Source organism: Mercurialis annua, linkage group LG5 (genome assembly GCF_937616625.2).
Source record: "Mercurialis annua linkage group LG5, ddMerAnnu1.2, whole genome shotgun sequence".
Lineage (NCBI taxonomy): Eukaryota > Viridiplantae > Streptophyta > Magnoliopsida > Malpighiales > Euphorbiaceae > Mercurialis > Mercurialis annua.
The window spans coordinates 47,257,372-47,281,736 of NC_065574.1; the positions used below are offsets into that span (position 1 = coordinate 47,257,372).

Below are 24,365 nucleotides of genomic sequence, written 5' to 3' on the forward strand. Positions count from 1 at the left end.
CAGAAATCGTGAGCGGCTGCTTCGCCGCATTGGGCTGAAAACCGGGCGACATGTTCAACCGTAGATTGCCCCTTCTCTTCGCCTGAAAATAGACTAAACTCCGGCACTTTATACCCCTTTGGGAAAGGATATAACTTGTCGATCCAGTCTGGATATGGTTTCATGTACGATGGGCGAGGCATAGGTCGCAAGTCCACTCCGAGCCTTTCTAGCATGTCCACGAGTTGCCCTTGATTGTATATATTCGGATCGCCTCCCTCCGAGAACGATCGTTCGCCCACGTTGGGCTCCTGGGTGTTGGCTCCAGTAGCTCCCCCTTGTGGTTTAGCTTCGCCTTGTGGGTTGGACGAGCTTGCCCCTGGGTGATCGGCCCTTCCTGAGAACTCGGCCTCGTTCCTTGTTAAGAGCTTAACGGAACCATATGTATACCCCATTTTGTTGGGTTGTTGTTCGGCCGAACCACCTGGTTGACCAAAACGGCTCGGTGTTTGGTTTTGTTCGGCCCTCCTGTACCCCTGATCGGCGGTGGGTTGCCCAGAAAATAATCGCCCCAGGTTTTCCATTGCCTTGTTGAGGCCGTCCAAGTTCCCTTGGATCTGCCTCTGGACCGACGTTTGGTCGGCCATGATGTTCCTCATCACTTCGGACATCTGATGCATAGCACCGTCGAACATCTGCTTGTTCTCCTGTGCTATCTCGCCCCTCATGGCCGAGAAATCGGCCTGTGATAAAGAAGGGCGAGAGGGAGGAAGCTGACATGAGTAGTCTATCATATCATCGGTCGCGTCGTCATTCTTGTCCTTAGGCAGGTTCCCCTCGGTGTCCGTTGTATTCGGCACCTTGTTTGATTGGTTCACCTGTTTGTCCTTGGCCATGGTTTCCGATCTATCCGAATCCGATTCGTCTACTATGTCACCTTCCTTCCGTTGTTGTCGGCGTATGGACCGAGCGTGCCTGGAATCGTCCTTAAAGTCCGTTTTTGTGCTAACCATAAACTGGTGCCCAGTGGAGTCGCCAAAAGATGTTCGCCTGGAAATATTCCGGACTCGAATCTTTGAATTTATAATCGGGATCGGTTTGAGGTTTGATACTTTAACGAACCTATGTAGATATTCACAGGGCTTGTTTGGTTAAAGACACTTAACCACGTGATTTAAAAAGTAATAATCTGGGAGTTAATAACTCAGGCAAGATTAATACCGAAAACTACTCCTAAATTAAAACAATCCGGAGATTGCGAGATAAAAAGCACTGGGCTTGGTTTTTGATTGATTGATTTGTTGATACAAAAATAATGAAGCTCTGTGCTATTTATAGCTCCTCACAATCGAGACTCCTAATCTAACTACGACTAAAACTCTAATAGAAAAACACTCCTAATGAGCTACAAATTCCTATAAAATAGAAAAAGCAATAATAAACAGGCTTTCCGTTGGGCCTTAATCCCTGATAAGCCCACATGAAGTTCTACCCGGAAATTATTTGGGCCGGTGTAAACAAAAACATAAGAACTAGCATGATTCAACATTTTAAAAGACATAAAAATTATCTAAGCGCAGTGATTGTTTTTGTATTTGCTCTATGAAAAATGCGAGGGATTACAAATTTCCCATCTCATTTAGGGCGAAAAATGAATGGACATCTCAATTTGAAAATACTTGTTTATTTTAATTCAGAAAGCCCAGTGAAATGGAGACATTTTATAATAAAATCACACGAATTTATTGGTGTTACACTTTTTTCTTGATAAAAACGGATTATGATAGAGTACGCAGTGTGTCTTTTTAACGAAATTGACGAATTTAATTTGTTGAATAAAAAGAAAAAAAATAAACAGTACTTTATTCATACACACATAAATATAATGACAGATCGATTCGTAACTTTATTTTACCATGGTGTTAATTTTACTTTATTTATGCTCTCTCCACAGTCGAATAATCTTTTTTTATTTTAAGTTAATTATGAGAGTTGTCTGTTTTTTAATTTTTCAATGTGAATCCGGACTAAACTCTATCCAAAATTTGGAGTAGTTTCGTTGTTATATATATTATCGGTTGAATAATAGACATGTGTTTTAAATATTTATATTGAATAAAAAAATTGGCACGTATTCTCTTAAATTCAATTATTAATGCAGAAATGTCTGTTTTGGAAGTTGTATGTTCTCATGCATGTACGTAACTTGCTATAGTGAGCGTGTTTTTGGTTCTTACCACGTATAATGTTTTAGCAACAAAATGAGTCTTCATTTTCGCTTCATATGCTGTTTGTGGTAGCGCGAAGGAGTTGGAAAATCATCTTTTTATCTCTTGCCCTTTCGCAATGGATTGCTGGAAAGACGCGAATCTGGAAACGTTGAATTATTTGGGAACAAGCTTCTCGGATTGGTTAAAGTCTTGGTTGACAGATTTAAAAGTGGAGGAAGCTTGTTTGGCCGTAATGATTTGCTGGAACATCTGGGCGCATGGGAACAACCTAATATGGTTAGATAAAAGATCGACGGTGGCAGAAATTTTGAATCTGGTGGGTCATCAGCTGGTGCCTTGGAGGAAATTACGGGCATGCAAGTCTCTCTCTGATACTTGCAGCTTGATGAAAGAGGATGGAAAAATCAAATGGTTGAAATTGTTGAAGGTTAATGCAAATGCTAGCTGTAGGAGTGACGAAAGATCAAGCAGTGTTGGGATTACTGTTAGAGACAGTTCTGGAGTTAGTTTAGGCGAGGGCTGTTTATTTTATGGATAATTTCGAACCTAGTGTGGCTAAAATTATGGGCATTCGTGTGGCTGTGAGCTGGATGAAAGGCGAGCATAAGGTGGAGATAGAGTCCAACGGCTTGGAGGTTGCGATGGATATTAGAAATTCAAGTCGAGATGAGTTAGATTTCTTGATTTTGGACGGTGTTGAATTAGCGAAACAATTTTCTAAATTAAATTTTATTTTATGAGGCGATCAACGAATCAGACTGCACATGTAATAGAACAATATACTTGTTGTTTGTCAAGTCATCAAAATTTATTTAATCATTATCCTGAATTTCTTACAATTGTTATCGCTACTAATTTTAGTTAATAATGGGCCAAATTACTAAAAAAATGTCAAACGTTTTATAAAAGTTTCACAAAAGTTTAAATTTTATTCAATTTGTTCTAAAACGCGTAATTTTTTATAATTTTGTCCAATTATATAATTGTACTCATGTGGCACCTACATGTACAAGTAAAATTATGCGATCGGACAAAATTGAAACAAAATCATATGTTTCAGAACAAATTGGATAAAGTTGAAAAACATTTGTGAAATTGTTATAAAATGTATGACCTTTTTTATTTATTTATTTATTTATTTGGCCTTAATAATATGTGTCGTTTTACTCTAAAAAAACACAGAAATTTCTCAGAATTGAACATGATTATCCACTAAAAATAAACAAAAGGAAAATATATAATTAAACAGATGACACGGTGTCAACGAGAAAAAATACCGGACACAGATTGACACATCAGCAGAAGCGGGACCCGGCGGCGTCAGTCAATACAGTCTTTCTCAGAAAAAAAATGTTCGTCAGTCACAACTCATTTTTATAATTTCACCACCACCACCACCACCACAGCACCGCCGTGAGTTAACTATGATAAAGCCGTTGATTTTTCTTTAATTTGTTTACGATCGTTCAAGAAGAGAAGAAGAAATGTCAGTAACGGAGCTAAAAGCGCGGCACATAGCGGCGACGGAGACGGTTAATACACTTAAAGAACGCTTAAGGCAGAGGCGCCTGCTTTTGCTCGACTCCGACGGTATTTTCTTTATCTTCTAGAATATTTTATTTTCTTTAATTTGAAAAAGAAAAGAAAATTGAGAGTGATCTGAGTTAATTTGATGTGGCAGTTGCTGGATACGCGCGAGCGCAGGGTAAGTCTCCGGTCAGTTTTGGTCCAACCGATCTGGTTTGCTGCAGGACGCTTCAAGGACATACTGGCAAGGTTTGTTAGGTTTTTCATTTAGTCAATGAATTACTATAAATGTAGAATTGCTTAGGAATTTCATTGTGTTACTTTTAAGTTAGGCTTTGAAATTTATTTGAGTTAGTAGTTATTTAAATTGAGAGATAGGTGTTGTTATGGTGTAGTAATGATATAGATGTTAGGTTTTGTTATGATAATTAATAGAGAAAGGTAGCACGGACATGGACACGGCGAAAGTGTTATTAAGATTTCTTATGTGAAAAATGAAGTTTTATGTCCGAAAAATGAAGTGTCTGAAACGTTTCTGAAACTGGACATGTTGATTGAATGAAGTGTATATCCTTCTTAGGAGGAGGGTCATTTGGTGTATTCTTTTTCTTTATAAGGGTTTAGACTTTGTAATGTTGGAAGAATTTGCATGACTCTCTTGATGTTCAAAATTGATACTCTTCCGTGACGGCAGTGGAGGTTTTTGTATGTTTACGTTGAATTTTCGGAAAAACAGAAAAGAATTTTGCAAATAGAATCCTAATGTTAGAACTTTATAGGTGTATTCTCTGGATTGGACTGCTGAAAAGAATCGAATTGTCAGTGCATCTCAAGATGGGCGGTTGATTGTGTGGAATGCTCTAACAAGCCAGAAAACTCATGCCATAAAGTTGCCTTGTGCATGGGTCATGACTTGTGCCTTCTCACCTTCTGGTCAGTCTGTTGCTTGTGGGGGTCTTGATAGCGTTTGCTCTATTTTCAACCTGAATTCACCAACAGATAAGGATGGGAATCTTCCGGTATCAAAGATGCTTAGTGGTCATAAGGGTTATGTTTCTGCCTGTCAGTACGTGCCGGATGAGGACACTCATCTAATCACGAGTTCTGGTGATCAGACTTGTGTTTTGTGGGACATTACCACAGGTCTCAGAACTTCTGTGTTTGGAGGGGAGTTTCAGTCTGGTCACACAGCTGATGTGCTAAGGTATGCTAGCTGCTTGTCAAGTCGACTTTAGATGTAGTCATTTTTCTATCATTGAAGTGTAATTTTACAATAGTGTCATTTCTCTTGCGCTTGGAGTTTATAATATCAGTTTACCAATGCGCGAACACGATATTAATGCTCCAAATTTTTTGACCAACTTAATACTATTGTATACAGGGGTAACAATCTTCTTAAAGAGTTTATTTTTCTATTGCGTTGATAATGCTATGTTGTCAAGAATCGAGTAAATCTTTTGCTTTCTTTTTTCCTATGTGATGATTCCTTAAGTGTGACACACTTAAGCGATTGGATTACACCTTAATATTTGAACTAACAAAAGGAAAAGTAACTGTAGGTTTTGTTAAAAATGCAGAGCTGTTGAACCTTTTCATCAAAACATGTCTCTCTCCATTGACTGCTTCTAAAATATTACAGTGTACATGTTTCAGTATTTCAATCAATGGAACGAGCTCAAGGATGTTTGTATCTGGTTCATGTGATTCAACCGCCCGACTATGGGACACTCGTGTTGCAAGTCGTGCTGTACGCACTTTTCACGGGCATGAGGGAGATGTTAATTCGGTTAAGTTCTTTCCTGATGGTAATAGATTTGGGACTGGTTCAGATGATGGAACGTGTCGGTTGTTTGACATTAGAACTGGGCACCAACTACAAGTATACAATCAGCAGCCTACTGACAGCGAGGTCCCACATGTGACCTCTATTGCGTTCTCCATATCAGGAAGACTTCTCTTTGCTGGATATTCAAATGGCGATTGCTTAGTTTGGGATACATTATTGGCACAGGTACGTGGTTCTTTCTCCTTATGCTCTGCAAGGGAGTGCTTTGTCTTTTCTTTTTTTGAATATTAGGCAGTACTTTCTCTTAGTCTGCACAGATGATCTTCTGTTTAGCACTTTAGCTTGTGTAGCTCTATCTAGCTCTATTTAAAGGTGTGCTGTTTTAGTTTCTACTTATCAGTGCCTTCGGAACATTTGTTCTATTTTCAACAATTCTTTTTTTTTTTTCACAAACCAAAAATAGTCTTCTTGTTTATTTGAGTTTTTATCATTATCTACACAAGGTTGAAGTTATCGGGCTTAACTATATAATTGGTTTTCATGTAGATGTTAAGTTGATCATATATATATAAGCTAAACCCATATGAGCGCCCCTTTACAATGCATAATTAGATAACCGGTCCATGTATTTCATTTTTGCTATTTTGAATCCCTGAACTTACCATTTTTTTGGAATGGGTCCTTTTTTAACGGATCCGTTAGCGCGTGTGCACAAACTCCATTTCTGCTTGTGTTAGAAACATAATACTGCCACATCAGCCACATACACAAATAGAAAAAAAAACACAGTGTCGTTTTGTTATATCTTCTTCATCTCCTTCCTCTTGTTTTCTTCTTATGCACAATCCCTTCCTCTTCTCTCAACTCCTCGGAGTCTCTACTAGGAGTATAAGGAGGGTAATAACTATCATTACTCTGAAACAAATTCAAGAAATCCATGAACTTGACGGAGGGGGAGGCGGAGGTGGCGGTGGCCGCTTTGAAGATGAAGCCATGGCTGGCGGTAGATGCATAGATCCATATGGAGGAGGTTTAGAACTATTGTACCCACTCATTCCAACGCCATAATCTTGGATAAAAAGATGCAAAGAATTACCAACAGCTTTATAGATTCAATATAAGCTCTACGCTCGTCAGTTAGGAGAAATCTCTGGTTAGTTGCTTCATCAAGAAAAGCACACCTCTCACGGCATAACGACATTGCTGGAAGATTGTCAACCTTTGAACTAGCACAACCCAATTAAAAAATAAAATCCCCAAGATTTGAATATTCGAAAAATCAAAAATAATTAAAATTAAAGGGAGAGACAGAGGTTGAGAATTTGGCCTTAATTACTGGGTGTTAATTAAGTTATCTGGTGGTAGGTAGGTAAGTAAGGTGAAGAAGATTAAAGACAAAAGAATTTCGCCTTAATTGTGTCGTCGTTTAGAAGCAGGAAAAGGAAAGAGAGACAACGAATGACAGTGGGAAAGATAGTGTTAAAGTGAGTGGGCATATTGTTTCTTTGTTAGCAGTAGAAAGAAAGAAGTGGCGCTGAGGAGAAGACATGCATGTTGGAGTTTCTAGGTTGGAGGAGATCAAACAATGGTTTTGGGATTATTGAGTTATGAAACCAGACGTCATGATTTTGGGTTTTGTTGGAGAAGATAAAAAATTTCCAACGTGGCTTTTTTTTATTTTTTACAAAAAAAGGTGGCTTAATTAAATGAGTATTCTGTTAGTTAGACGGTGTGTGAGATCACGCGATCTAGTGCCGTTAAAAAGGACTTCTTAAACAAAATATGGTAAGTTTAGGGACTCAAACTAGCAAAAGTGAAGTACAAGGATCAGTTAATTTAAAAGTGCATAGTATAAGGGTCCTTATATGGGTTTAGCCTATATAATATTAGTGAGGTAGTTACAATTCCCCCACTTTTATGCAGATTGTCATCCTAAAATGCATTGCAAAATAATGTCTCTCCTAGTAGATTTGGCCTTTCCTGTAAGCAAAAAAACATGCATAATTGATGGAAAATACCTTTTGCTTTGTAATAAACTGATGATGACAAACCTTACACTTTGATTTTCTTCTATTAATGCCCCTCGGTTTGTCTGCATCATTGCATGAGTTATGGACTTGGTGGATGATTGTATGTGGTTTTGATAGTAGTGGATTAAAACATTGGTTCATTGCTTGACTTATGTTTTTGCTGTTTTGCAGGTTGTGTTGAACTTGGGAACTCTGCAGAATTCACATGAGGGCCGGATAAGCTGTTTGGGCTTGTCAGCAGATGGAAGTGCCTTATGTACAGGAAGTTATGATACAAACCTAAAGGTGAGTCTGCAAATTGATCACCTGATTCTGAAAAATTTATTCAACAGAAATTCACCCTCATTATAGGATTACCTTTCCCACTATATAAAAACAAAAATAAACTGTAGAAATGTCTTCATTCTTTCTGTAGGGACACTCCACAAAATGTTAAAGGCGCACTTTGTTCTAAACCCATCCTAGAGTCCTTGTATTATTAGCTTTTATTTCACTTGGTCCTTAACAAATATCTTGCATTCCTTTAACTATTTATTTTTTATACATATGGTCATTTAAGGTATAAAACGCTGTTGTTTCATGCTGATTAAAACGACAAAGGTTTTTGTAATTCCGTCCACAGAAGGACCATGAGTATATAAAATAAATATATAAGGGACTGCTTAAATGCAAAATATTTATTATGGAGTAAGTGAAATAAAAGTTAATAGTATAGGGACTTCATGATGGGTTTAGCCCGCATTTAGGATGCTTGGAAACCTTATGTAGGGCGAGTTTCCCCGTTTCGGAAACTCTCAGAAACTCTTCGGGAACGTTTCGGGCCCGTTTCCGTAAATACTAAAAGTTGGAATCTTTTTTCTTAAAAGGAAACATGTTTCCTTCTATAAAAAAAAGTAAATAGTTAAAATAACCCTAAAAAAGGTCACTTATAAATAAAAGGATCTAGTCAATTACTCATAGACTTTATAGTTATAGAATTTTGTTGATATGTTATATATTGTATTATAGACTTTACAATTATGGAATTTATTGATATGTTATATTTGTTATATATTCAAATAATTTATCTTATTAATTGTTATAATAGTTTATTTATACGAAAGTAAATTTTTACAAATAAAATTTAATATATATATATTACATAATTTTATAACTTTTAATATTTATATATACCCTATATTTTTACTATTTACACGTTTCTCCCCGTTTCCTATATTTTGAAAAAATCTGTTTCTCCGTTTCCGTTTCCGTGCAACTTAGGCCAGCATTTTTAACAATATTCGTGCCTGAGACATACCCGATCAACCCAATTTCATATCGCTGCTAGCTAACTTGATAAAGATGAGTAATCAAAGTTTTGTTTGGTGGGTCTGGACTCGAGTCTATGTAGTGGCTCTTTAAACTGTAGTCAACTCATTCCTACTCTTATTTGTATATAAAAACTCAGTATCTCCTGTTTTGGTTTTTTTTTTTGCCGGGTCCTGTTTTGGTTTATATTTTTCTGTTTATGGTGTTCAAGGAGCATGTATTGTGTTTATGCATTTAACCTATATTTTATTCAACATTATTTCTAAGTTGATAGAGGAAGGGTTAAAATTGAGCTTCATTTAACAACCCATCTCTCATTCTGCTGCTACTTGATAGGAACAGTCATTGAACTGTTAATCATGTATCTGAAACGAATGAATAAAAGTTAAACTTTAATGCTACTTATGGCCCTGAAAGCATGCAACATCATTATTAAGTGTACTATTCCTGTGTATTTAGTTTAATGAGCGTATCCTATGTTTTCGTCAGACTAGAAATTCTTGGTAAACTTTGTGCTTTCATGTAGAATTTAGGCGAACATAACACATGGGTACATGTCTTAAGATTGGTTGTCAACTCATGGTGAAAATGATAACTAAATTCTCTGTCAGTATGACGGTGTTCATCCTTCATTACGATAGCGCTGCCATTATTTTTGTTGCGGGTGGCTAATATACGATACCACCCTAGTGTTATGTGTTCTGTCACGCATCCTGCATTCGCTGTAACAATTTGCTGTTTTATACTCTTTCGGTGTTGCAGATTTGGGCTTTTGGAGGGCACAGGAAAGTGATTTGAGAAGAAAATAAGCGGAACTGAACTTCTTCTCTGATTAAAAAAGATGAGCGATGATTGCTTTGTGCTTTCTTGGTATAGATTGCAGTGTATTTTTAGGTGAAGAAACCATTTGCTTCTTGTAACTGTTAATGTAGAAATTGATTATTAAATGAAGAAGAGGGAAAATGCTGCAGACGTTTAGCCGCGAGAGAAGCTATTTGTATATCTTTGGCCGATGTTTAGCCTACGTGCATCCTTTGTGCTCTAGTAGCCCGTCCTTTTTGGATTTGCAGTCTTTAAATTCGGTTTTTAATTATACTTTTTGTTTATTTTTCAACTATTCAACTAATGCAGCTCCCAAAAAAGTGTAATTCACTAAAATTGTTCCTTAAACCAACCTAGGAGCATCTCCCATGACATTTTTTATATTAAAGAGTATCTTTTGCAAAATAGAGAGATCTCAAATATAAAGAGTATAATTTTTAGGTTTAGTCCAATACTCTCCAAATTCATAACTTTTTAATTTATTTTATTATTATTATTATTATAATTATTTATTTATTTTATTATTTTATTATTTGTTGAATGTTAATAAAATTATATTATCAAGATTGTCAAAATTATTTGAAATTCGAATTTTTGTTAATAAATTTTAAATAGCGAGCGAATTTGGCTCTGCATGTGGAGAGTTAAATTCACTCTACTATATATTTAAAAGGCCAAATCCGAAAAAAAATAACAAACCTTTGCGATTTTTGTCAGTTATGACCAAATCTTTCAAAATTTGCAAATATAACCCGTTTTGGCAAATTGTGTTCCTTTTAGGCCTAATCACTCAAAAAACCCTCACCTTTAATTTTTTTTTTTTCAATTCCACCCCGACGTTGAAAATTTGTCAATTTTACCCACTTTTGAATTTTCCGTTTTCAATTGTACCCCAACTTTTTAATTTTTGTTAATTTTTTTAACTTAAATGATGAAATCATTCAATTAACTAAGTTTAAATATGAAATTAAATTCTTTTTTATTCAAAAAAGTACAAATAAGTCCTTTATTTTTAAAAACTAACTAAAACCCATAATCATATTAACACTAACTTAAATTCTTAATTAATTTAACTAAATTTAAGTAAATTTTAAAAACGTACAATTAATATATGCTAGACATGGAGAATGTTTTAAACAAATTTCCAAACGAAAAATACGTTAATTTAATTTTTCAGGGTACAATTGAAACACAAAAATTGAAAATAGGGTAAAATTGACAAATTTTCAACGTCAGGGTATGATTGAAAAGGGGCTAAAAGGTCGGGGTTTTTTAAGACATTAGACCTTCCTTTTATAGCTAAATTCGAATCAAACCGATTTATTTGCCGACATGACAACCATGTATATAAAATTTAATCACAATAAAATATCAAATATTTGCATGTTGTGTCATAATAAAGGTTTAATCACAATAAAAAAAAACCAAACCGATTCAAAATGGCTATAAAAGAAACTTAATTTGCCAAAATGAGTTATATTTGCAAATTTTAAAAGATTTGGTCATAACTGACAAAAATTGCAAAGCTTTGGTATTTTTTGAGGGTTTGGCCTATTTAAAATATAAAGAGTATTGAAATTTATATTTTACATCGAACTCTTTAAAATGAAGAGTTTTACATTTTTAAAGAGTGCATTGGAGATACTCTAATAGTTGTCTTTTGCCCTTTGTTTAATTTGGATTCGCACCTTTAAAATCTTTTTCCACTGAATCATGTTCTCTCTGGAATCTTATCTGCATTGTATTTGTTAAAGGTATCCATTCATTTTTGTAAGCTTCAATGAGAAAAGGGAATACCGTGGTATTGAGAAAAGTTAATCCGGATCTATGACAACATCAAAAGTACAAGGTGGGGAAGATAATTGACTAATAACGATTAAAAATTTAGTTTTATTTGATCAAAAAACAAAAAGAAAATAATAGATACATATCTTGGATCGAACTTGAAAAAAGAACTAGAACTGTCTTGATATGGCTATAAGTGAAAGAACATGTAAAATGTAATTACTAAATTCATAATGTATTTTTAAGCCAAAACAAATGCCCCTCAAAACTTCATGTCAAATAATCTCAAAAGAATATCAAACAAGCTTAATAGAACCTATACTTTTTATCCCACATAAGAATTTTGAACAATAAAAACAAAATAAAACATCCCCCTTTATACTCATTTCCATAATACACAAGTACTAATGCCAGAGAAGCTGTAAAATATAAATGCTAATCCTTCCAGCCTAAGAAACCTCAGCTCCCAGTCCAAAAGTACATATGCATACAGACTCTCTATATAATAAGGCATTATCTGCTTGCAGCTATCCGCCTCTGATCACCTTCACGAAATAGAATATAAAGGCCGATGTTGATGTACAAAAGAGAACGTTATTATGACTGAACAGACAAAATTAGCCGCTTGCTACAATCTCATGGATGGCATCAGCCACAGATTCATCCTCCGATCTAACAGCCAGTTTCATAGCTACCTCCTTTGGACCATCAATGCCAAATTGTAACCGCACAACAACCTTCACGTTGCCAATGAAAACTCCAGACAGTAGGCATGTGTGCGACCTTGAATTGCTGGGGACAACCTCTGAGCCCTGAACAATCCCACAAGACATAACAGAATGCAACCGTGTTAAAAAAAATTAGAAAAACTTGCTCAAGGTTTTCTATCGTAATGGTCCCAATTTTCTCGATGTACAATAAGAGGCCGGGTGGTTTTGTTCACCCTTTAATTCCAATCATTTTAAACATCCAAAGCATTTAACTGATAATTTGTTGAATTAAATAATGAAAAACTAACCTCACAAGGCTGCATCCCGAGAAGGTTGATGACTGCACTAACAGCTTCAGCCAAGCTCTCTCTTGAACCAAGGCCATATTCATCCACACGCTCAGTTTCTGGACCCAAGCTATCCCATACATTTTTGAAATTGGGAATCCCAACTTTCAACATATAATCTGCTGCAACCACCTCCATGTCCTCCAATTGGTATTCATCCTCTACACCATCGTCCTCTGCTTCACCGGTAGATGTATCAACCTGGAATATGGCACGCATCAATGAAATTAGCCAATAATTTGAAAAGCTTTTCTTGGAAGCATAATACATTATTAGACTTGAAGTATGATACTTAAAAAAGTGACCAGTGAACGTGATTATAATTACTTAAACAGATCATTTATAAGCAATGTTCCTCACTAACGACCACACGGATCTTAAAAGAAGCATGCACATCAATATAAGAAGAGGACGGAAGTTTACCTCTTTAACGATAAATCTCAACATATTTGAAAACTTTCCAACTGCTGGCACTCCCTCTGGCTTCTCAAATGCCACAAAAGTTTGTCCAGGTGAATCACAAGGAAGAGATCTCAAAGGCTTGGATCCTACCTCTGAAAATTCTTCTGCTTCTGAAGCATCCACAATCACAGAAACCTGACAACAGATGAGAAAATTATAAACACTGCCTCACCACATCGAGTTGAAAAAGATTGAAGTGATTGCTTCCTAAAATGATTAATTACATTTTCCAGCAGTTGTTCTGGTATTGTATTTGTGCAGTTGTACTGGAACACAACATGCCCATCAAATATATGCTTAACAACATTGACAGCATATTCTGTCTCTGCTTCTGTCAGCTCCACAGGTGCTGAGGACTGTCAATAAACAACAGAAAGAAAATAGAAAAACAGCAAATTAGTCAGTCCAAATAAATCACAGGTACAGATCTGTAATATGCAGCTCGAAAATTTAAATGAAAAAGAAGACCTTGAAAAGCTTGCCAAAGCTTGAGAACTCTGGAATAGAAGAAAGAAGCCTTTCATAAGCATCAACAGTAGTTGGTGGACCAGATGGAGGAGCAGCAAGTCCAGTTGGCTTCTTGCCGGGGGCCTTCTTTTCTGCAAGCGGCTGAGATTTAACTTCCCTTGGGACAGAATTGATGTCAAAAGGCTCTTCTGAGGGCTCCTGTATGAATAATAGCAGCATGAGATAGCAGAAATTCTCATTCCAAAATTATCCTATTGCATTTAATACTCTACTACACCATCAACTATTGGGTTCTTATGTATATATTTCATGGTATTTCACTAAGCTGCTTGCAGGCTTATTAGATGAAGATTTCGCCAGTTTATCTTGTTCTCATCTGCTTATTAAAAGTAGTTACCAGTGAATTTACATTCAAAGCAAAGAAAAAGCAAGAGAGGCCCATGTTAAAGAAAATGATGCACTCTTTGAAGTGGATGTGTTAAGACCATCATTATTGGAGTTGTATCATTAAATGTTATTTCCTACAGTTCAAACCCCACAAAGGTACTAGACTTATAAAGGTAACAATAAATTTGAAGACTTTGTCATTTCATAAATAATCATTTTTATAAAAGCTGTGCAACTTATCACATTATAAAGATAACACTTAGGTTCCATTCATATTTACCATATAACTGAACTTACATAGTTTTTCAAACTTGTCTCCATGTTAACTAGTGGAATATCCAGTGGATCAAAGAGAAAAGCTTGCACATCTTTTTCAGTTTCAACAACTTCACCATCACCACCAAGTGTGTTCAGATACAGTGTTGCCCTATCACGGACCTGCAGTATGAGTCAGCACAGATAGCTTCTTAAAACAGCAAAACATATCCATTTAACAATTTGAAAAACGTTTGTAGAGACAGAGGACAAATAAAATAGATAACCTAAATAATCTACAACAAAGCTATTAAAAGGAATTTAATGTCAGATGTGGCAGAAGAAGACGAACTCAAATACTAAACATTCACATGCACTTGGATGTTTGTATACATAATGCATCCATCAAGAAAAATATTACATACTGCTAAGAAAACTCACCTCGTCATCACCATCATAGAGACAGCGCCTCAGCAGAACAAAAATGCGTGGCTGGAAGTGAAAAGCAGAATAACGTTAAACAAAAGATGGTAAGTGTAATTCACCACATAGTTGTTAAAGCGCAAGGCGCAAGTGAAGCGCAGAGGGTCCTATATAGCTTTAAGCGCAAAGCGCAAAAAAAGCGCACGCCTGAGTGAAGCTCGGCGCATATATGTAAAAAAATTTAAAATATCTAATTTGTAGTTAAATAAATAAATATACCTTTACTAGTCAACTGATTTATATGATTTTTTATTTTCTATTTTCTAATTTAATAGTTAAATTTTATTTTATGAACTTAAATATATTTTTAATTTACATTTAGAAAGCTAAATTGGCCCTTTTTATTAAAAAGGATAGTCATTTTGATAAGTTAACCATTTGTGGTAATTATAAGAACTCATTTATTATAGAATAAAGCCCTTGTGGTTGGTCTTGGGCTGAAAAAGAGAGGCCCATTAAGATACTAAGAGAACCTGAGTCTCTTTCCTAACCTATTTCACGTTTTCTAACCCTAGACAGAGCCGCCGCCACTGGTTGAACTTCAGTCACTTGTTCTTCTTCTTCTTCTTCCTTCAGCAGCGCCGCATGTCGGCCATTTCTTCTTCTTCCTCCTTTATTTTCTTTTTCACCTGTTTTTTTCTTGTAGTCTCCGGGTAACAGAGGCTGCGCTTTGCGCCTTGCAGACGTCGCCACGTCGCTTTAGCGCGCCTCAGGCGCGCCTGGATGAAGGTGGTCGCCTCAGGTGTTTCTGAGGCGCACCACCTGCGCTATGCGCTTTTCTAGCGCCTTAGCGCGCTTTTAACAACTATGATTCACCACCAGCAGTTGAAGTAAATAACACATGCACATAAGGAAACACTACCTTCAAAGAATCTACCAGAGCACCAAACTTTGCTAATGTGCTTACAGCAGCAGCCCGAACAGTTGCATTTTCAAGATGCACGCGATTGTAAATGTAGCGTATGTATTTGCTGGGATCTGAGGTCTTTGGCCCTTCATTGCCCAGAAAATGAAGTATCTAATAACAAGCACAGGATAAGGACTAATGGAAGGGAATAAGAAAACACAAAGAGCTCCAAAACATGCATAATTACATTAAAAGCTAATGTTGCTCACCTGTGTTGAGAGATATGTAAATTCACAATCTTCAATGAACTCACATAAATGAAGCAGCCCACTTTCCTTTGCATCGGGGATATCTCTGATGAGGATCACTATGGAATCTACAATTGCCTTCTTATAATCAAAACCACCTTCTTCCCTGAGGATGTTGCTTAAGAAGTTCATTCTGAAAATAACAAGAGAGGAAAGAGCATTAACTCAACCAACTAGTAAGTCTATTAATAACAAAGGGCCAAAGGCAGGTAAAACACCACTCACAGTGATCTGTATTTCAACGGAAACTTCAAACACAGAGACCGTATGGCTTCCACCACAACAATTTTGAACTCATCAGCAATATCTGACATGAAATTGGTTATCTGCTTCATCAGGCGTTCCACACTTGACTCATTTCCTGTCTTAAGCAGTGTTGTGATTGCAAGTGTAGCAATGCTTCTATTCTGGTCAGAAATTAAACTCTCCATATCAATGTTGCAGTTAGTGACAGCCATTGGATGAGTCATCGCCACCTGCAAATATTTTAAGCTTTCAGAAGCTCAGCAAATTATAGCCCATCTCATTGAAAATTACTAAAAGAAAACATCACCCAGTCCCTCAAGATAGAAATTCCACTAAGACTGGTGATCTTAAAACACCATAAGCCCGGGACATAAAAGACGCAAAATTACAACTTTATTAGCTTTTAGAAAAAGGAAAATTAATTTACCTTGTTCAAAGTACGAACAGCTGCGAATCTCAACACAGGCTTAGAAGAACTCAAAAAGAGCTGGAGAACAGTAATTGCTGGAGTCAATTCTCGGCTGGTCACACCACTAAGCTCAGTGATTGCCCTAGCAGCCTCAAAGATCACCATCTCTGCCTTGTGGCGCAGACAACCCTCAAGAAAGTCATAGAAAGGACGGTCACCTGTTTGTGTATTGGCAGCTGACTCACGAATAACCTGCACAAGATAACAATTTCAAAATAATAAGAGCTGCAAAATAAGTGGCACAAATGCCATAAACATACATTCAAGAAGAACACCCTCACCTGACTAGTATAACGTATCAAGAGGCACTGGGCCAGCGGAGAGCGAACAGTTCCCCTGGTCAAACTGGTAACTAACTTGCTGACAGCTAGTCGGTCATTCTGCCGTATCTGCAAGTTTGAAAATGCACAACATCATTGTAACACTTTTTCATTTAATTGCACACACAAGCAGTGCAGAGTCTTACGCCCTAGCACTTGGTTACATCAAAACCATTACCGTCTGGTCTTATTATGAAAACTGGGAGAAGTTTTAATTAATTTCCTCTCACAAGTTTAAAATTGAAAATGAAATCAAGTATTTCTCAGATATATCATTACAAACAGTTTCTGTTGCTGTCGTATGTCACTAAATTTTCATAAAGTTGCAAATTAAACTTGAATTGGAAATCATACCTGATGGAGCAGAGCAAGTGCATGAAACTGTACAAGGGCAGCTCTTGACTGCACAGCTTCCTGAACCTCGTTGCTCCATCTTTTCACAATCTCTGGGTTTGTCTGCAAAACAGTAAAATAATTAGGACATTGTGGAAAGAAAGATAAAAAAAGTTATCAATGAACCTTGCGGCTAAATTTGTTTAATAATACCTGGAGTAAATGGATCCCACTGACCAAGGCTGCACTAGCAACCACTGGATTCTTGTCCACAATTGCTTGTTTCAAATATCGCTCAATTTGGGTAAGCAGAGTTCCATCTGTTATCCGGCAAAGCACACGGATAGCATTTGCACGGTACATGTCAGTCTTACTATTCATGTCCTTCATAAGGGAGCTTGTGACAATGATAACCTTTGGAAGAAAGGGATAGAGTCAGTAACTATCTACCATAAAACACTATATTCTAAAAAGAACAACATATACGAGTTGCTACATAAAGTATTTGTAGTACCTCATCTGCTGATGGAGATAATTCCTTTATAATCAAATAGACCATTCTCCTCAAAGCTAAATCCCTCGACTGAAAAAGCTTAGTTACCGCAAAGAAAACTTCTGTGGCTTCAACCTATAAGAATAATCCAAAATAGACATGATTCAGACAAGGTCTTCCTACTCTGTATATACAGGAGTTAAGCGAACTGCATTCTGAAAGACCAAAGATCCTATTTCTAACAAGACTAAAGAAATTAAAATATAAGCTCTCTGGGAGAAAAGCTTGACCTTAGTTAGAGAGTCTCCTTGGTTCAGAAGATAAAGAAGCTTTGTGATGACCTGTACACAAGATAGCACCCAAGTCCATGAACAAACAGGTCCTAAATTGTCCCACTGTTGTTCTTAAAAGTCTTTTTTGGGGGAACAAAAAAAAAATGAGGATAGCAGCATAAATAGAAAACCTGAGAGCATTTTCGCGAATCAAGCTGAGGATCGTTAAAGACCCTAGCTTCCTGAAGAACAGCACCTTTCTCGATCCCCAAAAAAGGAGAGTACTCCGCTATTCAGAAACAAAAGGCAAACATTATATATACACTGCTGGTCAATTAATTTGCAACGAAGAATCTAAAATTTGTACATCATTACACAGCATCTAATCAATTAAGAGCTATCAGTGGATTCCAAATAGAAAAGCTCCATCAATCAGATTTAAAACTAAAAACATTTACTATTCAACATTAGTTTTTACCAGATTTAAAAATCTCGACAATTAAAGAACACCATCAGTCAAGTAAGAGCTACCGAAATTCCAAAGAAAACAAAAAAAGCAAACCGCATTACATTATTAGATCACCTTACTAGAACAGAACAAATCTAACCTAAACCTGATCCACAATTTCGAAACGGAAACCGCATTACATTATTAGATCAGATTACCAGAAAATAACAAATTCAACCTAAACCTGATCCGCATTGAGAATTTCAAAACCGAATCACATAATCCAAAATTAAAACCAAATCAGCAATTAAAATTTAAAACTCGATCACTATCTCTCTACAATTTGACCTAAAATCACATAGAAATTAAATAAAACAACACAGATCTGAAAAATCATATAAAGTAAATCGAATGCAACTAACCTAAACGAAATTAGGAAATGATGCTCAAATAAATTAAAATTGAAGAGCGAGAGAATGGAGATCTGATCAATAAAAACATACCTTCGTCGTCGCGGTCATCGTCTTTCTTAATGAGAGGCTGAGCCATTGCCGACTAATCAAACTGTTCTCTCGAAGATCTGTAAATCGAAGTTATGTTAAAGATTTACACAGTACGCACTGTCTCTGAATCAAATTTCTCGTTTTTATATTTCTGCTGTGTTGATGAGTTTATTTATGTTACGCGAAAAATAAAAACGAAAAAAGAGTGAATTCTGCCCTCAAATTTATGTTTTGGAGTCAAATAAATGTATTTTAACTTTTTCGGGTCAATTAAATATTTAAATTTGTGTTTTGCAGTTAAATAGATCAATTTAGTCAATTAGATCCTTAAATGTGTGTCTCGAAATTAATAAAATTTGCATTTAAGGTATACAATATTGGATTATTTGATATTAATTAAGAGAATTTGAGGATTTGATTGATTGGCAATATAAAAATAATTTAAAATGGACTCCGAAAATATAAATTTGAAAATTTAATTGACGAAATAAGTTAACATGTATTTGTTTAATCTTGAGATACATATTTGAGGGCTGGATTAACGCTTTATTTTAAAATAAAAGTATTGCTACAAAATTTAACTGTGAGGTGTAATGTGTGTGAATGAAGTCACTCCGACTAATCACTTAACTCCACGTCAACTATTTTTAAGTTCCTAAAGTTTAATTTGTATTTAAATCGAATTTAAATTACAAATTTAAGTTGTGGCAATTGTCTTTCAATCGAATGCAACAATCTATCTGAACCATCCAAAAGTTTTAGTTTGTATTTTATTTTTTTAAATATTTTTTTGGTACAAGGAAAAGAGGCAAAAGCCCAAAAAAGACTAGGAACTAACATTCTTACTATAAGAGGTACTATAGAGGTCGTGTAAAATCTAATGTCTAAGGCTCGGAGGAGGGCTGTCATGATAGGTACACCCAATAACGTAGTCTTCACCAATCGAAACTAGGTGATTCGCCGCAAAATTTGCTTCCCTATAGATGTGATAAATCTTAAGTTCCCAATTCCTTTTAATCAACTCCCGAATGGCATTAACAATGTTTGACATGTTACCTGCTTCAGCTTGACAGGAAATCTTGTACACGACAGCCTTACGATCCACCTCGAGGGATGACCCTTCTCATACCAAATCTCCAAGCCAGCTGTAAACCCATAAACACACCTCGGTATTCTGCCTCCAACATCGATCCAGAACCCGGCGTGGAAGAGAAACTGGCAACCCAAGAACCCAGACTGTCTCTGATGATGCGCCCAGCTTTTGCAAAGTTTGTGGACGAATTGTAAGCCCCATCTGTATTAAACTTTATCCATAATTTTATAGGACAGTTCCACCCAACATGTATGTCATGTCTCGTACCCATAATTTTTTTGAATTTTTATTTCATAATTAAATGTATTATTAATTAGTGTTGCTTTACTTATTTTACATGTGACTTGTAGTGTTACTCGTCAAATAATGATAATTATATCTATTATGGATTAAAATAGTTATATTTATGTTTAATTAATAATTATTTATATAATTATAAATTGTATGTAAATATAAAATATCAATAATAATTTAAAGGTAGTTAATTAGGAATAATTGATGGAACAGATTTCACATAGAGCATAGTGTAACGAGTATGTGGAATCCACTCACTGAAATGGATCTCATAAGACTTTCCAAAGCCTCGACTTGATAGGTCATAGGGGATTCACTTAGGTGAACTTTGATAGCCATACCAAGACCGATTGAAGGCTAATTCTTATATGACTTGCACCCACTGAGGTCCGAGTACTTAACGACTCACCCCAACTGGAAGATAGTCTCTTAAGACTTAAATAAATTATCAATATTCTGAAATATCAATATACGGATATGATTACAGCGCAGATCTTATCCATCGGCTTGGATTTTCAATCCAAATACAATACCAACAAATCTAGAAGACATCTCTTCTAGAAGGAATATCCAATTCTTGTAATTTAGGAGTTCTACTTGTACTAGGATTCAGATTACCTAGTCCTACTAAAACTCTATTAGGTATATACCCTCATTACACTGCTATAAAAAGAGTCGAGGTATGCTTAAACATCCTGCATTGCAATTATTTTGCAAATTCATAAACAAATATCGACTTAAGTATCGTAGTGCTTATCGAACAACCATGTCCAATCAGCGTTCTAACTTAAGTTTTGTAGATCTACCCGTCAAGTGGACCAACATCCATCAATCGGCGCTTGATAAGTGTTTTTACAACACTTATTTAAGGGTTAATAAGTTTATATTTTAGATTAATTATTTTAGATTTTCAGTTATTTAATGCTTTATTTATATGCACTTTACCTTTTATGTTTTAGTTTACTTCTTGTGATTTTGTGTAGGAATTTTGGGTTTTAATTCGTAAATTCTAACCTGATGGACCTCACCTCAGTATTTGAACCATAAACGGAGCTATAGAAGTTTAAATGATCTGTTTTCAAAGCCCACGGTTAAAGGACTCAATTGCCTACACCTCTTATGAAGAAAGTTATCTCAGATTCTATCATTTTTCAATTCGAATTTCTGCAAAAAATAATATAAAATCTGTCAAGGCAAAACTAGTTTAAAAATTGAAATGTTATCTAATCTCTTTGGTTGTTAAGATTGATTCTTATTTTTCTCTAACAACCAAGAGAGGAGAGATTTAATTGCTGGACATTGAGCATCTGAAAAAAAAAACTATACATATCTTTACACTACACAAAAAAGCAAGAAAAGGAGTTGAAGAACAAAGAAGGAGAAGCTCGAGATTGGAGAAAACGCGCGGAGAAGTCCATAACTATTTTCTAAGTCTCGTTTATGCTTTCTTTGTTCATTTTAATTTCCACCATTTCTATGTGTAGCTAAATTTTTATTGGGTTTAATATTCCCTAGCACATTTGTAGTTATTTGTCTTTCAATTATTTAAAGGTTTTGTGAATTCTATTGTTTTCGTATTAATTAGAACTTGATCAATTTTAGTTAATTATTTGTGTTGTGTTATTGATTGAAAGATGATAATTCAATAGACCTATAGAATTCAATTGATTTTAATTGTTAATGAGACATCTTGATAATTAAATTCAATTTTCTCATGCTTACTTAATAATTTGGTTTATATTTGATTGTAAAAATTGATTAGTTGAATGAAAGTGATTAACTGATTTTTTTTAATTGAATTGAATAGAGTTTTGTGAATTAACGCTTGACAAAGGTTAATTGATGTTTTAAGAGAGTTAGCACTTTAGCCAATATAATTCATTGACCAATAACTGCAATTTTGTGAAGGAGTGTTAATACCCGTTTTACAATTATTGTTTGAATCGTAGTTAAATTACTTTATAGTTTATGCCATTTAAATATTTAGTAAAATTAGCCAACTCAAATCTTCATTTATTAGCTTAAACTACTTCCTCCGTCCCAAATTGATAGGCAGTTTAGGACAAATACGAGTATTAAGAAATTTAGGTTCTTTAAATAAAATGAGTTAATACATAAGAAAATAACATACTCGCCCTCATTTAATATAGTGACAACTTTTATCTTTTAGTGGCTTTTATTGTCTTTTCAAGATATTCTCTATAATTAATAAGGGTATGTTTGACAATTACTTAATGAGATAAATATCTAGTCCCTATAATTTGGGACAAAAAAAATTGAAATAGTATCTATCAATTTGTGTCGGAGGGAGTAGTAATTAGAGTCGATAGACGGATTTAAATTATTTTTTGTTGAGATCGACATCTTTCTTACTCTTTATTAATTGTACAATTTCGTATACTTGCGAAAATAATCAACAAGTTTTTGGCGCCGTTGTCGGAAAATATAATTAGGACGTCATAATTGATTTACCATTATTGGGACTAAGGCATTTTTTAATTAATTTTTTCATGTCTTTAATTGTGTTTCTTCATATATTATATATTTTTATTAGTTTAAAATTTATTTAAATATGTGTTTGTGAATACTTGCGAATTTTTAAAATTTTATATTTTTTTAATTTGATTCGATTTATCTATTTAAAAAATATTTGTTGCTCGGGTCGGGACAGTCTCTGCTCGCCAACAATTTGCGTAAGGCCAAATTTTTTTATTTTCGTTTTGGTCAGCAGCTTATTTAGTGCAACTTGTTTCATTTTGACTTGAATGTAATTATTTTCTATATTTAGGTAAATTGGCCAATTTATATATGCACTTAATCTTTATTTTATTTTTTATTTTCTTTGTTAATTTAATACAGCAAGTCCAGTTGACCTATGCAATTTTTTTTATTTTTTTTTGTTATTCTATTTTTTTTTGTTTAATATTTCTCCTTGTTATTATTATTATTAAATTTTTATTTATTTCAATAATTTATTTTAACTTTATTTTAACTTTATTTTCTTATAGGATTTGCATAGTGTATGCCAAGAATCCGAAGTTTTAATTCGGAGATCGAAGTATACGTTTCGGAGATCAGCAAGCATTTAAGAGAAAACATAAAACAAAAAGAAAAACCGAAGAACAATATGGTAGACGCTAATAACCGTAGTATTTTAGAATTTTTAATGGGCTTAATATATAGTTTGACCCCTGAACTTGTACCCTTTTACCCATCTAACCTCTAAACTTAACGTCTCACCTATCGAACCCCTGAACTTGTTAAATAATCCGATTTAACCCCTGAACTTGATAAATACGTAAATATTGAACCCCTCCGTGCCACCTGTCACTTGAAACATTATAGAAGAAATTGGGCTTAATACATAGTTTGACCCCTGAACTTGTACCCTTTTACCCATCTAACCTCTAAACTTAACGTCTCACCTATCGAACCTCTGAACTTGTTAAATAATCCGATTTGACCCCGGAACTTGATAAATTTGTAAATATTGAACCCTTCGTGTCCACCTGTCACTTGAAACATTCTAGAAGAAATTGTGTACGGAGGGGTTCAATATTTACGTATTTATCAAGTTCGGGGGTCAAATCGGGTTATTTAACAAGTTCAGGGGTTCGATAGGTGAGACGTTAAGTTCAGGGGTTAGATGGGTAAAAGGGTACAAGTTCAGGGGTCAAACTATGTATTCAGCCGTGTGTACGGAGGGGTTCAATGTTTACGTTTTTATCAAGTTCAGGGGTCAAATCGGATTATTTGACAAGTTCAGAGGTTCGATAGAGAAGACATTATGTTTAGGGGTTAGATGGGTAAAAGGGTACAAGTTTAGGGGTCAAACTATGTATTCAGCCATTTTTAATGCCCGAGTTGAATGGTGCTCAACGCGGCATCACTAGACCAAGAGTGTAGGCCAATAATTTTGAAAGTAAGCCTTCACTACTTGGAATATTGCAATCAACTATTCAATTTTATGGATTAGATAATGAGGATCTCAATGCTTATATAGCTGATTTCTTAAAAATTTGCGACAATTTCAAAATGAATGGTGTTACCGACGACGTCATACTACTGAGGTTATTTCCATTCACATTGAAAAATAAAACGAAAGCTTGGTTGAATTTGCTTGCACCTGGCTTAATGACATCATGGGATGAACTAGCTA

The 24,365-nt window shown here is 35.2% G+C and overlaps 2 protein-coding genes across 2 annotated transcripts; one reads left to right on the forward strand and one right to left on the reverse strand.

Moving 5' to 3' along the window:
- The first annotated feature begins 3,555 nt into the window (after nucleotides 1-3,555).
- LOC126682594 (guanine nucleotide-binding protein subunit beta-2) lies at nucleotides 3,556-9,905 on the forward strand. Its single transcript, XM_050378319.2, has 6 exons — nucleotides 3,556-3,800; nucleotides 3,892-3,986; nucleotides 4,517-4,941; nucleotides 5,391-5,748; nucleotides 7,725-7,838; nucleotides 9,624-9,905. The coding sequence occupies exons 1-6, from the start codon at nucleotides 3,695-3,697 to the stop codon at nucleotides 9,657-9,659; spliced, it is 1,134 nt and encodes a 377-aa protein (XP_050234276.1). The 5' UTR covers nucleotides 3,556-3,694; the 3' UTR covers nucleotides 9,660-9,905.
- A 1,869-nt stretch (nucleotides 9,906-11,774) lies between these two features.
- On the reverse strand, nucleotides 11,775-18,972 carry LOC126680781 (coatomer subunit gamma-2). The gene is made up of 18 exons (XM_050375960.2): nucleotides 18,820-18,972; nucleotides 18,060-18,157; nucleotides 17,887-17,937; nucleotides 17,618-17,731; nucleotides 17,317-17,517; nucleotides 17,125-17,226; nucleotides 16,732-16,839; nucleotides 16,409-16,642; nucleotides 15,961-16,211; nucleotides 15,697-15,868; nucleotides 15,443-15,598; nucleotides 14,539-14,589; nucleotides 14,140-14,280; nucleotides 13,456-13,653; nucleotides 13,212-13,343; nucleotides 12,949-13,122; nucleotides 12,487-12,726; nucleotides 11,775-12,280 (listed from the first exon to the last, which is right to left on the reverse strand). The coding sequence occupies exons 1-18, from the start codon at nucleotides 18,863-18,865 to the stop codon at nucleotides 12,086-12,088; spliced, it is 2,664 nt and encodes an 887-aa protein (XP_050231917.1). The 5' UTR covers nucleotides 18,866-18,972; the 3' UTR covers nucleotides 11,775-12,085.
- Between the last annotated feature and the right edge of the window lie 5,393 nt (nucleotides 18,973-24,365).